Source organism: Anopheles coluzzii, chromosome 3 (assembly GCF_943734685.1).
Source record: "Anopheles coluzzii chromosome 3, AcolN3, whole genome shotgun sequence".
Taxonomy (NCBI): domain Eukaryota; kingdom Metazoa; phylum Arthropoda; class Insecta; order Diptera; family Culicidae; genus Anopheles; species Anopheles coluzzii.
The window spans coordinates 62,564,223-62,578,523 of NC_064671.1; the positions used below are offsets into that span (position 1 = coordinate 62,564,223).

Genomic DNA, 14,301 nt, shown 5'->3' on the forward strand with positions numbered 1-14,301 from the left:
ATACATAGTAAGGTAAGTGTACCAATTATGGCATTATTATGTCATAAAGATACCGATTTTACTCCTGTAAAAATAAGTATTGGGTAAAATTTCAAACTTCTTGTTTCATGTTTTCTTGAAACCAAAAATGTGTAGAACACGAGAGTATTTTTTATTTTGACTCAGTAATTCTTGAAATCGTAGAAATTCTCAATTTAAAATTGCATCTCAAGGTACTAATTATGGCTATAATGTTCCTAACAATTCGCCATAGCTGTACCAATTGTGGCTATAGGCCAAAATACGTGGATATCTACACCCAAAATTATTTTGTGACATTGTTTTAACTCAAATCAAATAACAATAAATTCACTGCATCAATATGAGTATGTAACCACCATTAAATACGTAAAATTAATAGTTAGTTTCAAATATCCCTTTTTATCATTAGTTGTATTGATAGACACGCTTTATTAATCGCTCAATTGATGTGGCTGACCTTTCTAAAATTTTGCTATCTTACATCTTTCTTATTATACCCTGCTTAGACACGCTCCATATCACCTGACAATCCTTCATATCTCCTGGAAGCTATAGCGAAGCCAGCTACCGTTTCAGCGCGATACGCATAAGAGGACAAATCAGGTGGACTGTTTATATTTTTTGAAATGAAAAGTTGTAGCCATTGTCTAACCTAAAGGATCCAGCGAAAATTTACCTGGGTAGCTATTAAGCGGCTTCCGTGGAGACATAACGACGTACTACCAGCTTATCATACGGGATGTCAGTTGTTAGGGCTTGAAACTTTGGAAAAGAGAAGAATGGTTGCCCAAGGAATTTTTATTTTTAAACTATTAACTGGAAGAATCGATGCACCTCTATTGCTAAGTCAAGTAAATTTTTATGTCCCTACTAGACCTTTAAGAACTCGACAATTTTTAATAACTGATTTTCGTTATCGTCTTTTCTGTGCTAGGGATCCGTTGCTATTGATGTCCAAGAATTTTAATTTATTTTCAAATGTTATAGACCTGTCCCTTAGTATACCAAAATGTTCTAGTGTCATACGAGAATGCATTATGTCTAGTTTTAGGAACACATAGTTTATAAGACATTAGTTTTAATTGTGTATGTAGGCCATGGAGGCTCGATACTTTATAATAATAAATAAATAAATAAACCATCCTCTGGCCAAGACTAGCCCTAACTATAAATCAGGGAAGAACAAGAGCGCACATGGCAATAGGGCGACCCGAGCGGCGTCAGATCACGCTTTTTTCGTATGAAAGTCATTCAAGAATGCATTATTTTGCTGGAATAGTTTCGATTTTATAATACTTTATGAAATGCGATATTTAGTACACCGATGTTCAGTTATACCAATTATGGACACACGCAAAAAGGCACATTATTGATGAAATCACGGTAAATTTTGATGTGAAGTCATTACATAACTAACATTTTACAAACAAAATGATAATTTTAAGAAAAAAAACTAAAGTTAGTTACCTCATAATCAATAATTTCCTACAGTGTTGCTCTTAGCCAAATGATAACAGATGCCAAACATCTTGGCAACACATTTTAAAAGGGTGATATTATACAAACGGAAGTGGCCAACAACGGAACTAAAGATGCACAAATGTGTTAAAATGTGCATATATGAATTGAAAAATCCATCCGTGGTTTTAGAATGCAAATAGACTATTTTAGAGCGAGAATAGTGTTCGTTATAGCCACAATTGGTACACTTACCCTACTTATCTTTATCCAATTTTATTAAAAAAAAACATATCAGCCTTTAATACGATTGCAAAAAAAAAAAATTTCAATGTGATTCGTTCGTTTGATTTCCATCGACGTGATACACCAGCACATCAGTAAAGTGCATATTTTTGGTAGCAAAATTGCTAAAGTTGATCTCACGATCAAACGGAAACCCGAATGGTAGTGCATCAATGTACTTCGAGCCCGACCCGGTGCCGCACGTGTACGTTGTATCAAAGGTCGAAAACTGTGGTACCTTGGGCGGGTAGTAAGGTGTGATGATGAAGAAGAAGCTCAACGGATACCCATTCGGTTGACCCTTGGGCAGCAGCAGCCGATCGGGCCAACCGCAGTGTACCTCTGACATGTCGAGCACGAACGGTTCCTCGCCCTTGTACGCTTTCATGATGCGCATGTACAGCTCGGAGTACGTCGTCCGGTCCCGAATGTCGTAGTAGAAGTCGCGCGTATTTCGCTTGATCTGATTATCACCCACCACCAGATCCACCATATACTGGTCCATTTCAACGAACAACTTCTTCATGTACTGGAGCTGGCTAAGGGAGTGCATCTTCGGTCCCATGTACATCCGCACCACACCCTTTCCTGCGTACTGGGAGCTAATGTTCAGCACGTAGCTGAACGGTTTATGGTTCAAGCGTTGCTTTCTCGCGTACACGCTAAAGTTCCACGTCGAATGCTCACCACCGTAGTTGAATCCAAGCCCATTGCTAATATCCACATCGAACGGTTCAAAGTAGGTGAACAGTTTCTCCACCGAAACGCCCTTTATCTCAACACCCTTGAACTGGAGCTCATCGACGGTGTACGGTGGTAGATAGCTTTTAAAGTCCGAGTAAAAGCCCAACAGTCGCTGATAGAACTGATAGAACACGGGATCACGCATCGACGTTTCGTAGTGCATCAGTACACCGGGCCAAACCTCGCTCGGCGACCCGTAGTAGTCTCCCTGGGCCAGTATCATACGTGCCGACGTCTCGATCATCTTGTAGTAGTCCACATTCACACTATCAACGCTGCCGCTCACAAGATTGCCCACAATATCGATCGCTTCCGGTTGGCGTAAGCTGATCCGCTGTCCGTCGCGCGTTACCACATACCCAAGATCGATCGCTTGCCGCACGCGCTCCTCATACGCCTTCAGTCCATTCAGCTTGATCGGATCGTACGGGCGCCACAGGAAGTTGGCTTCACGCGAACGGAATGGAACACCGTTCCAGTAGCGTAGCATAGAGTAGTACCCGGTGCTGATCGGTGCCTCCCAGGTTAGCTCCTGAATCGGTCCCAAACCATTCGAGCTACGCTCAAGATAGTACCGTGCGAGCAGCTGCTGATACATGTACAGATACAGCTCGCCTCGGCGATCATTCTTTAAGCCGAGCTTATCACCACCCAGGAATGGCGCGTAGTCCATCATGAAGTAGTAGTAGTAGGAGTTCAAACCCACATCCTCCGTAAAGTAGGACAGCGATCCTTCGCCATAAAACTGCGTTGCAAACCATGCGGTGTAGTTCGCCAGTGCTAGATTGTTGCGCTTGTTCGCGTAGAACCCGTAGTTCGGGTCAAGTGCGCGCTTATTCGTAGCGTCTTGGAACACATCGCCGTCGAAGAACAGGTGCGGATGAATTTCGTAAATGGCTGGCAGTACGATACCCTGCAGGTCTTTGCGGTGCAGCACGGAAAGGGTCAGTGCACTAAGGAACATACCCTCGTTGAGGTTGGCACGCGCCCAGACCACATTCTTGTAGTACGTATCCCAGTCGATCGCATTCTCGAAAAATCGGTACAGCTGCACTGTCTCCTTAGCGTACCAGTAGTTGTAAATGGTGAAGATTTGTCCCTTTTTCAGCACGCCCTGCTCGTACGTCTGTATAAACTCAGCCACTTCGGTATAATTCTGAAATTGGATAACGAACCTCTCGTTGACACTTCTGAAGGAGAAACGACTCCCTGTGAGATGAGCTACATACCGTATACTTGCTCGGATCCGTAACCCACCGTGACGTGTACGGAAGATACTCTTCGAACGCGATCGGTTGATGCAGATGGCGCAAAATCTCGAAGAAGAACTTTTGCTTCACTAGAAACTCTTTATCAGCTGTAAAGGTGAGTGAAAGGTTATGGAAATGTTTGCAATGATTCGCCCAACTCATATACTTACCATATTTGACCGGCAATCCGTCCACCTTGGCTTGCGTTATCGGTACATAGGTACCGTGGCAGAACGACAGCACGGTTCCAAGAACCACCAACCAGTAACCCGCCCGCTGCATTTCGTGTTCGATCGCAAAACTTCAACTGTACACCTCACGGTACCGTGCACCCGGTTTTATAGATTTGGCCATCTACTCCGTTGATAACGTTGAAGGTGATGGCGATGACGAAATTTTGGTTATATTTCGCGCCTTTCATTGGTATTGGTGGTGCACAATACGGATGAGATGTGCAAGGAGCAGTGCATGCTTGCTGATAAGAATATTTTTTCACGTCCATGCGGTTGCATAATATTGATAGCAAGTGTACAGTTTTACAAGCTCCAGTTAATCTAGAGTGTTGGCGTAGGGCAGTTAGGTGAACCAAAATATAAATAAAAAACATTTTATTCTTTTTGAATTAGTTGCTTCACTTTCATATTCCTTCTTTTCAGTATATTCAATTCGTTTGGTATTCTACTGTTAGGCGTGTGTTGTATTTAATTCATCATTACCCTTGTATTTTGCCACCCTAATGATACATTCGCTAGCCACTTTAATCGTCAAACGTTGGACCGATACCGATTGGAGTCATTCCTCTATAGCAGGGGTTTCAAAAAGTAAAGGTAAAGATTAAAATAAATAGCTTATTTTTTAATAATGAATTCTGAAGAACTTAGATGTTTACTTTTACAAGAATCAGGATTCAATAAAAGAATACTCATTGTAAAGGAAACGTTAAAATGCCCCTCAACAACATTATTTGTGAAGCAATGCGGTACGCGAACTGAAAAGTTTGGATACCCCTGCTGTATAGCAAAGATAGAGTATCCGGATGTGAGGTACAATCATGTCTAGTAAACCTATATAAAGCCAGCCTGCTATCGCGTAGTACATTTGCGCCAAGAAGAACAATGCTTTGATAAGCGCCATAAGGTATGCCACGTATCCGTATTCGATTACTAAAAAACGTTCGTCGCTTGTGATCGTTCAATTGAAGAAAACCCTTGGTGTAGAAAGAGAATATAGAGAATAGAAAGCTATTCATCAAAATTAACTAAGGAGAAACTAGGGTTTTCTGCCTTAAAAAAAATCACGACTGTCAACCGGAAGATTAAAAACCACTAGAAGTCTGTTATATATTGAACTACTACTAGTACGATAGGAAACTATATTAGTATAAGTTAGCAAGAAACAGTCTGCACTCATATTACCACTCTATTGTTAAAATTAGTATAAAAGGGGCTCAAGCCTCATTTCGGGATCATTCCCCGACAGTACGTGAAATAAAGCACAGTGAAACATAACATAGTCGATCAAGATTCTGCATAAAAACATCAAGATCTCGTAAACACACATCAAGTACCGGAGCAAATTGATTGAAAGCAAAGGAAATTATCCCCAAATTGTAGGGAATAGGGATCCATTAGAAGTGAAACAGTCGACAAACGGTGTTTTATCACTTTTGAGCAGCTGCTGCTAGTATATCTGTAAAATGTATTAACTTTGTCAATGCCAACCGAAAAAAATATCATATGACTCAATAATCTAACCAAAATTAAAATCACTATTCTAGTTTTCATAACTGTTCATAGACTAAGCCAACTCACAGTCGTTTTTTCGTTGTATTGTTTGAAAGTAAAAACAAAATTATAATAATTTATTTATTTTCATATTTTACCAAATATTCACATAGTATTATTATTTACATCGTCTCTCGCAAGTGCATCTTCAATGACAGTACGAGAGAAAAAAAATCGAATTCGGAAAAATAGTCTTTCTAACTACAACGACACACAAAATTGTCAAACATACGTTGTGCACACTCTACGTATTCTCAATAAGTGTCAGCAATATGACAAAAATATGGCAACAGTTTCAATCACACCGTCCGAGAATTTGAATCGTTGCCCAGAGTTGGTATTCAGTTGTTTATCAATTTTTTTTCTTCAAGTTTTAATTTTCCTTCAACGACAAATACTATGCATTTCGAATTACAACTATACAGCGCCTACCATAACTATATGTACAGCCATTTTTCGCGATTTGCGAAAAATTCGAAGAAGAAAGATAAAAACAGTGAATGTGTGAATTATGCAAAACACTATTTCACATATCTGTATATTTTCAAAGTTTAAGGGCCATTACCACATGACTCATAACAAAAAACGACTTCGACTACAAAACACGAATACAAAAAAAAAGATCTAAAAACATTTCGATTCTACTAAAACATCGTTGCAGTGGTATTTGTGTCGCATTGGTTTAACCGGATCAGTGTTCATTGTTCATTAAATTGGTAAGGTTCTCATGGCAATTTAAAAATATTTCTTTAAAATGTTTTAACAAATTTTGGTGTACATTTTCAAAATTATTTACTTATTTTATTTAAATTCAGATTACGGGGTTTTTCAAGTCACTTTCGAATGTAAACATTGTTATTCACCGCGTGCTTAACATCGCAAGATGATAATCCTCATTAATTTGACATTTCAGTTCCTTTACAATAATTTTTAATTTCTCCAACAAGATTTTCAACACAACTCAAGCTGGATTGAGTTTGACGTGTTGTTTGTTATGTGTTGAAAATCATGTGTTGAAACTGAAATTTCATTCTGAAGCAAATAAACCTGTTGAAATACATCTTGGATGCGGTGAATAACAATGTTTACATTTGAAACTGACTTGGAAAACTCTGTATTACGGCTTTGGCCGTATTTTCATTTTCAAAATGATTATGAATGATTAACTGCGAAAAAAGTTTTTTTTATATCTTAAAAAAATCATTCTGATAATTATAATTTTAAACCTCATAAAACCTTTAAAAAAGTTATAAAATCACTTTTTAAAATTGTAAAAAAATGTATTTCTGTGAAATCGTCCTAAAACATGTCATTTGCATTTTTACGATTTTTAAATGCATTAGTTAGTATAATAAATCAATTTTTCGAAGTGTCTTTATAGTTATGGCATGACCCTAAATTATTTTATGGTAAGTCATGTAATGGCCAGTCTGGTGGTACAGTCGTCAACTCGTACGACTTAACAACATGCCCGTCATGGGTTCAAGTCCCGAATAGACCGTGCCCCCATACTTAGGACTGACTATCCGGGTATGGTAACAATAAGTCACTGAAAGCCAAGCTCACTTCTCTAGAGGGTACAGGCAGGCCTTGACCGACAGCGGTTGTTGTGCCAAAAAAAAAAAAGTCATTTAATAATGGTCCTTAAACTTTGAAAAATATGCAAAGATGTAAAATAGTATTTAACACAATTCCCACTTTCACTGTTATTATCCATCTCTTTAGGATTTTCCAAAAATCACGAAAAATGACTGTCCATATAGTTATGGTAGGCGCTGTACCATTTGAGTATTGAATGTCGCGTACATGCGTGAGATAACTATTCAGCTGACTAAACACAGACGTTTTATGCAACCAGATTAACTCGACGCAGTGTTCAACGCAGTATATAGAAATATTCATAATCTTCATTTAAATTCATTTACGTTTACGATTCATTTACGCATTTTAATCAATTCATTTTCACAATATTCACAATATTAATGCATATGCTGAAATAAAAAGTTACACATTAATGTACATTATTTGTTTAGATCTAATTGAAAGACAAGCTAATCAAGTAGGTTTTTATCAATTTTTTGCGCAAAATGTAAAAAAGCAAAACAGATACATACTACAACATAGTAATTCAGCAACCATACTATCCCCAATTGATATGTCATATCCCATATCGCTCATCGAAAGAGAACATTTCAGACCATATGAATTGGGTCGTAAGCAAAACAATCGCTTTAAACGAATTGAGAATATGCATAGAGGCAAGATGCAAAGAAAAATCTGTTTCTCCAATTCGAACGAAACACTTGTTTGATTTACATTAACAACTGTTACCGACAAACAATCCACAGTCTACGCTTTACCGTACCTGGTGCCTTAAATCCTCTTGTGCCATAAATACGTAGGAAAATGTAGGAGTTTACCGTAAGTGTCTCAAAATTAAAATGCAATCAGTGATGGTGATCGTCGGTACTGTGTTTTTGGCATTGTGCTTTACGAATGTGCTTGCTAGTGACCGTCTCGTGGTGAACAAAACTGTAGAAAGAAATGGAAAATCAAACAAAATTACACAGCAGTCCAAGGCTGGTTTTTTGCGCATTGTTAATGGAAAGAATGCAAATATAGCATCGTACCCCTACATAGTGCGTTTGCGTGTGAATAGCGCGGGTGTTTGTGGTGCTAGTATTATAACATACACGCATGTTTTTACTGCTGCTCACTGTCTGTACAAGAATCAGAACCCTGCTTCGGTAAGAAGACTATCCATGAGCATATCTGCTTTTTACGCCCGATGTCTCCTAATATATTCACAGATCACGTTGTACGGAGGCAGTACGTCGCAGACTAGTGGTGGTGTCGTGTTTTTCGCTAGCAAAGTCATAATCCATCCGTACTACAACCCAGAAACACATAATTACGACGCGGGGATAGTACAAATAAAAAATTCCTTCCAAGGATACAAAAATATTGCTCCAATTGCTCTCCAAGATGCGGAAGTTCCTAGTGATACTACATGCTACGCGGCAGGATGGGGTTATAACAACTATGACCGAAAAACCTCTCCAGACAATCTGCAATATGCCACTCTGCAAGTAATATCACCACAACAATGCTCAGCAGCATGGAGTAGCTATGCTACACCACAGTAAGTACCAAAAACGGGTAATTTTTCGATTTATTCATTTTTTTTCTACTTAAACGTGTTTTTCTTATTTATACAGATTTATTTGTGCCCAGCAAAACAATAATGGTGATGTATGCAACGGTGATAGTGGAGGACCATTCGTTTGTAACGACAAGCTAACGGGTGCCACCTCGTATGGTGGTGTAGCTTGCCGTGGCAAGTTACCTTCTGCGTTTACGAAAGTTTTTGCTCCAGCCATTCGTGAATTCATTCGTAACATTGCGGGAATTTAAATTATAGTCTGCTCCCGAGTGACGCGGTTTGTGCGTTCCCGAGGAATCCGCCTAACTCGAATATCAGCGTAAGTCGAGTTTTGGGGTTTCGGCCAAAATACAATTGATAACTCGATAATTTTTATTTAATTTAGTACTTCGCTTGATCTGTCAAATTTAGAAAACTGTGTATCTCCGAATCCGCGTAAGTCGGGAACTGCGCTACTCGGGAACAGACTGTATAATGAAATGTTAATGAGTACGTCAGTTGAAAATAGTTTTACATGACGAACATTTTCAATAAAACTCGTCAGAGATTGGTTTTACTTATGCTGCTTCACTTGAATTGGCTTTGGAGTGGCTAGGCTTTCATTTTTTCACAAGTTTTTTGAGTAAACCACTTTGACCGCGGGCCTGAAATCGTAGTTTTTTGAGTGAACAGAGCACGTAGCGCATGGAAAGAAAGCGATGACAACGACAATTATTCGTGCTACTGTTATCACTCTTTTGTTTCATTGCGATATGCAGTATACCACATGTTGTTATCGTTCTTTCTTTTCTCCTTCATTCGTGCTAGAGAGAATCGTTTAACTTCAGGTACAAAGCTGAGCGGTGAGCAGAAGCCGTCTTAAAGTACTAAGAGCACACTAAGCAAGTAAGTATATCGTTATGAAACATTAGCATCCAAATAGCCGATACGAACATACCAAAACTGTCAAAGAAATACAAAATAATTAAATTAGTCTATACACATAAAGACGACATTATATGGTCTTCGATATTATGTTCTTAAATATAGAATTTGAAAGATATGTTAACTTATACACTAAATGACATGTCCGAGGTAAAAGTATTTTTTTTCAGTTTGGGTGCAATATTTGAACAGCAATGACATCAAATAAATGACTATAACATTATTTTGTTACAGTACAAAAAAATTAAAGAGTATTAGCGGTATTAAAATGATTAAAAACTATTTTCAACATAAATTAAAAACAAACAATTAAAACAATTCATTTAATCTCACCGTTTACATGTATACCGCAGCATACCATCCAAATATATCTCTTTAAATATTTTTTTTTGAAATTGTATCGAGCACATATTGTTACAGATTATTAAACTATTGTTTATTTAATACAAATAATTACAAAAATATACATATGAAATAAATAATCAATGCATATTGTTCTCTTTCAAATGTTTTGTAACAATCTACGTTTCGCGATAAAACCGCATCGCCATCAAAATAATATATTCCAAAGCTACATTAATGCGCTTTAATCATCAAGCATCGGTGGTTCAGTGGTAGAATGCTCGCCTGCCACGCGGGCGGCCCGGGTTCGATTCCCGGCCGATGCAAAAAATTATATATTTTAAAAATAAATATAAAGGTGGTTGTATAACACTCTAATTTAAGATAACACTAGCACACGATCGATTCCGTGATACGGCTGAAACATATATATACAGGGCGTTGGGATAATTTTGACAGTCACCTACGGAGTAAGAAAAAATTTATTTATGGCAAAATTAATCATCGAGCAAATTTTTGTTTTAGAAATAGTAGCTTACCATGTATTTTATTCATTTTATTCAAAATATCCGCCCTCGGCTTCTATTACGGCCTCCACCCGTCTCTGGAACCGGGAACAAGCCCTGACGACAGTTTCGCGGGGTAGGGCCGCGAAAACGGACCTGATTTTCGCCATCAGCTCCGCCTTGGTGTTGCTGGAGGGTCTGCTGGTGTCCCGTTCCACCGCGCCCCACACGAAATAATCAATTGGATTAAGATCCGGGGAGCTGGGTGGCCACACATTCGGCGCCACAGCGTACCAGTCTCCATGGAATGCTTTAGCAAGTTGAGCAGCTTCTTGGCGTTCCCCAACCGACGCTCGCGGCCCTTCTCTGTCAGCAACTGACCTCTTCGGCGCTTGTAAGAGAAGTGCCGGAGGTCGTCATTCAGGGCCATTTTCATCGTGGATGGTGCCACCCCCATTTCACGTGCCAACGGCCGAATTCCGATCCCCGGATTTTCCATCACGCGCGCCTGGAGGTCAGCCAGGAAAGCGTCGGTCCGCACGCAATCCCGACGCTGAGAATGTGGTTTTCGTGCTGCCACCGCTTCGTCGTCGTCGCTGTTTTCTCCCAGCTCACTCCAGATCGCCTTCACCGTGTTCAGCGAACACTGCACGCACTGCATGATGTCGCGGTTGTCGCGTCCGGCGCGGATCATCATGATGCATGTGATCCGCTTCCACAATGTGCTCTTTTTTGGCATTTTTTTATCGCGGGATGTTTTTGCTGCTTGTTCTGTGCACTTTTAGCTTTCGAATGACGTATTGCTTGTTTTCCTATGCTAATTCGATCACGAGTTATAAACAAAAATGTAACTGTCAAAATTATCCCGAACGCCCTGTATATGATTCGCATTCAAACTGGGCCAATAAAGGAATTTATTTCCATGCTTGAACTAGCAACTAGAATGATGGTAAAATACAATAGCTTTCTTAAGATTACTTTTTTCCTCAAATACCCGAACTTCTATGCTAAAAAAGAATTTGTAGTTTTGGGCATGCGAATCTTGCTTTCGTTGGCACTACAGATGTGCATACTGAATAAGAGTGGGCGAATTACTTGAATCATGTAAGTGAATATCACGAACCAAATCACTACGATGTGATTCTATGAAACGTCGCGCTTTTCAATAAATGTTATTACTATTCGATCCTTTCAAAATTTATTATTTAATTTAATTTTTATTACCCATGTATTATTTCTTCTAAAGAAGGGTCAGCATCTTTCCTAAACTCGATCGAATTCGTAGCGATTGACATTATGACATAAAATTGTGGAAAGTGGCCGTGTATCTGTCCCTGTCTGAGTTAAAGAATGTATCGCGTTTAATTTCTTAAAACTGCCACTGTCTACGATTAGAGCAATATCAACATGAAGATACTTCCGTCTTTCTTAAACCTTGCTTGTGATGATGATTATTGCTAAAAATGATCTCAATTTTATGCACGTGCTCGTGCATCAAGCGTGTGCTTGGATAGATAATTGGATGCGGAATTTCCCTAACTTACCTCTGGGGTGAATATAAGACAACAGGAATAATTCGTTTAACACTATGGCCAAAACACGCTGAGTACACTCTGCTGACGATAAAACACATGTTCAAGCTGCAAAATGTGTGTCGATCCACATACCCTGATCGAGAACAACTACTACCAGTTCATACGATAATTTTCATTTTCGATCTGTTTTTGTATCAATTATTGATTAAATGCAAAGCGATGTATTTATTTGCTTAAACTCTTAATCACATGTTTGCAGTGTGCTGACATTAATCATGCTTATTCTATTCTGATTTTGATTTAATTCGAATCGGAAGAATGATTCGCAAAGTGCACTTTTCCATAAAGTGGTACAAGAGCTATGGCCAAATTGAAACAAAAACTGAAATGATACAATCTTGATTAGACTCTCATTTGTCATCATTGCTTAAATAATGAATAAAATTATACTCGCTTTATATCACTGTTACGTATTACAAGCGCAAGCAAGAGTGATAAATGTTAAACATATGCAATTGTGTGATTGCTATTCAGCTGAGTAAATACAGAACATTCACACAATTTGCCTTAAGGTTCTGCAGTCTTCCACTCATTACACAAATAATACGTTTAGGAGAAAACCATTTTGCAAACAATCTACATGCTTAGTTTAAGAAACAGATCCATATCAGCATAATGCCTACTATGCTTGGATATTTCAATACCTACAACATTAATCAAATAAATAATACTATTCTTTACGTGGGAGATGTAGAGACAAGTTGCAAAAAATCTGTTTCTCGGTATGAAACAACACTTGTTTGATATACATTAACAACTGCCATGCAAGAAAAACAGGTTACGCTTTGCAAAAGCTGGTCAACCTTTTGTGCTTCGAATAGGAGAGAAGAGGTTCACCATACCTGTCACAGTATAAAGATGCAGTCAGTGATAGCGATCGTTGGTACTGTGTTTTTGGCATTGTACTTTACGAATGTGCTTGCAAGTGACCGTAATGTGGAGAATAAAACTATAGAAGGAAATGGAAAATTGCTTTTAAGTTCAAGCCAGTTGGAGGCTCATTCGGGACGCATTATTAATGGAAAAAATGGCAATATCGCAACATTTCCCTACATAGTGCGTATGCGTGTGAATAACGTTGGTATTTGTGGTGCTAGTATTATAACGTACACTCATGTATTCACCGCTGCTCACTGTCTGTACGACAATCAGGATCCTGCCTCGGTAAGAAGACGATCCATGTGCAGTCGTGTTCATAGCTGCTAATGACGAAGTATTCAATGTATTCACACTACAGATCACGTTGTACGGAGGCAGTGCATCGCAGACCAGTGGTGGTATCGTGTTTTTCGCTTGCAAAGTCATAATCCATCCACAATACGACCCCGAGACGCAGGATTACGATGCGGGGATAGTTCAAATAAAGAAGTCTTTTCATGGATACAAAAACATTGCTCCAATTGCTCTTCAAAATGCAGAAGTTCCAAGCAATACTTCCTGCTACGTGATTGGTTGGGGGTTGACTAATTATGATGTAAAAATTACTCCAGACATTATGCAGTACGCAATTCTGAAAGTAATTTCCCCGCTGCAATGTTCAGTCGCATGGTCAAGTTATGCTACTCCGCAGTAAGTACGAGCTTTGTGTATCTCTTGATGTATTGCTACATTTTTCCTTTTTCCTTACAGATTTATTTGTGCTAAACATACCGTTAACGAAGATGTATGCAACGGTGATAGTGGAGGTCCATTTGTCTGTAACGGCAAACTAACAGGTGCCACCTCCTATAGTGGTCAAGGCTGCCGCAGCAAAATGCCATCAGCGTTTGTTAAAGTTACCGCTCCAGCCATTCGTGAATTCATTCGTACCAATGTTGGTATTTAAGTTTGAATAAACTGTAATCTTATTACAGAAAATTTGTACACCGAATTTTTTATAAGACTGATAACACCATTTTAATAAGACTGATAACACTATCAGGGCCGGTCTGGTGGTACAGTCGTCGACTCATACGACGTAACAACATGTCCGTCATGGGTTCAAGTCCCGAATAGACCGTGCCCCCATACGTAGGACTGACTATCCTGCTATGGTAACAATAAGTCACTGAAAGCCAAGCTCACTTCACTAGTGGGTACAGGCACAGGCAGGCCTTGACCGACAGCGGTTGTTGTGCCAAAGAAGAAGAAGATAACACCATTTGGTTTCAAAAATGCAATGCATTTGATTGTTGGTCATACTGTTATTGAACACCAGTACTGAAATCAATCACTATTTTCTGCTTTTCG

The 14,301-nt window shown here is 38.9% G+C and overlaps 3 protein-coding genes and 1 non-coding gene across 4 annotated transcripts; 3 read left to right on the forward strand and 1 right to left on the reverse strand.

Moving 5' to 3' along the window:
* Nucleotides 1-1,494: 1,494 nt before the first annotated feature.
* LOC120959278 (hexamerin-1.1-like) lies at nt 1,495-4,232 on the reverse strand. Its single transcript, XM_040382557.2, has 3 exons — nt 3,929-4,232; nt 3,738-3,865; nt 1,495-3,664 (listed from the first exon to the last, which is right to left on the reverse strand). The coding sequence occupies exons 1-3, from the start codon at nt 4,038-4,040 to the stop codon at nt 1,808-1,810; spliced, it is 2,097 nt and encodes a 698-aa protein (XP_040238491.2). The 5' UTR covers nt 4,041-4,232; the 3' UTR covers nt 1,495-1,807.
* A 3,596-nt stretch (nt 4,233-7,828) lies between these two features.
* On the forward strand, nt 7,829-9,544 carry LOC120957365 (trypsin 3A1-like). The gene is made up of 3 exons (XM_040379544.2): nt 7,829-8,289; nt 8,353-8,684; nt 8,761-9,544. The coding sequence occupies exons 1-3, from the start codon at nt 7,984-7,986 to the stop codon at nt 8,954-8,956; spliced, it is 834 nt and encodes a 277-aa protein (XP_040235478.2). The 5' UTR covers nt 7,829-7,983; the 3' UTR covers nt 8,957-9,544.
* Nucleotides 9,545-10,226: 682 nt separating this feature from the next.
* On the forward strand, nt 10,227-10,297 carry Trnag-gcc (transfer RNA glycine (anticodon GCC)). Its single transcript has one exon. It is a non-coding gene; the product is annotated as a tRNA-Gly (tRNA).
* Nucleotides 10,298-12,498: 2,201 nt separating this feature from the next.
* On the forward strand, nt 12,499-14,151 carry LOC120958130 (trypsin 3A1-like). The gene is made up of 3 exons (XM_040380709.2): nt 12,499-13,236; nt 13,310-13,641; nt 13,702-14,151. Exons 1-3 carry the CDS (start codon nt 12,835-12,837, stop codon nt 13,895-13,897), a joined length of 930 nt encoding a protein of 309 aa, XP_040236643.2. The 5' UTR covers nt 12,499-12,834; the 3' UTR covers nt 13,898-14,151.
* Nucleotides 14,152-14,301: the final 150 nt, after the last annotated feature.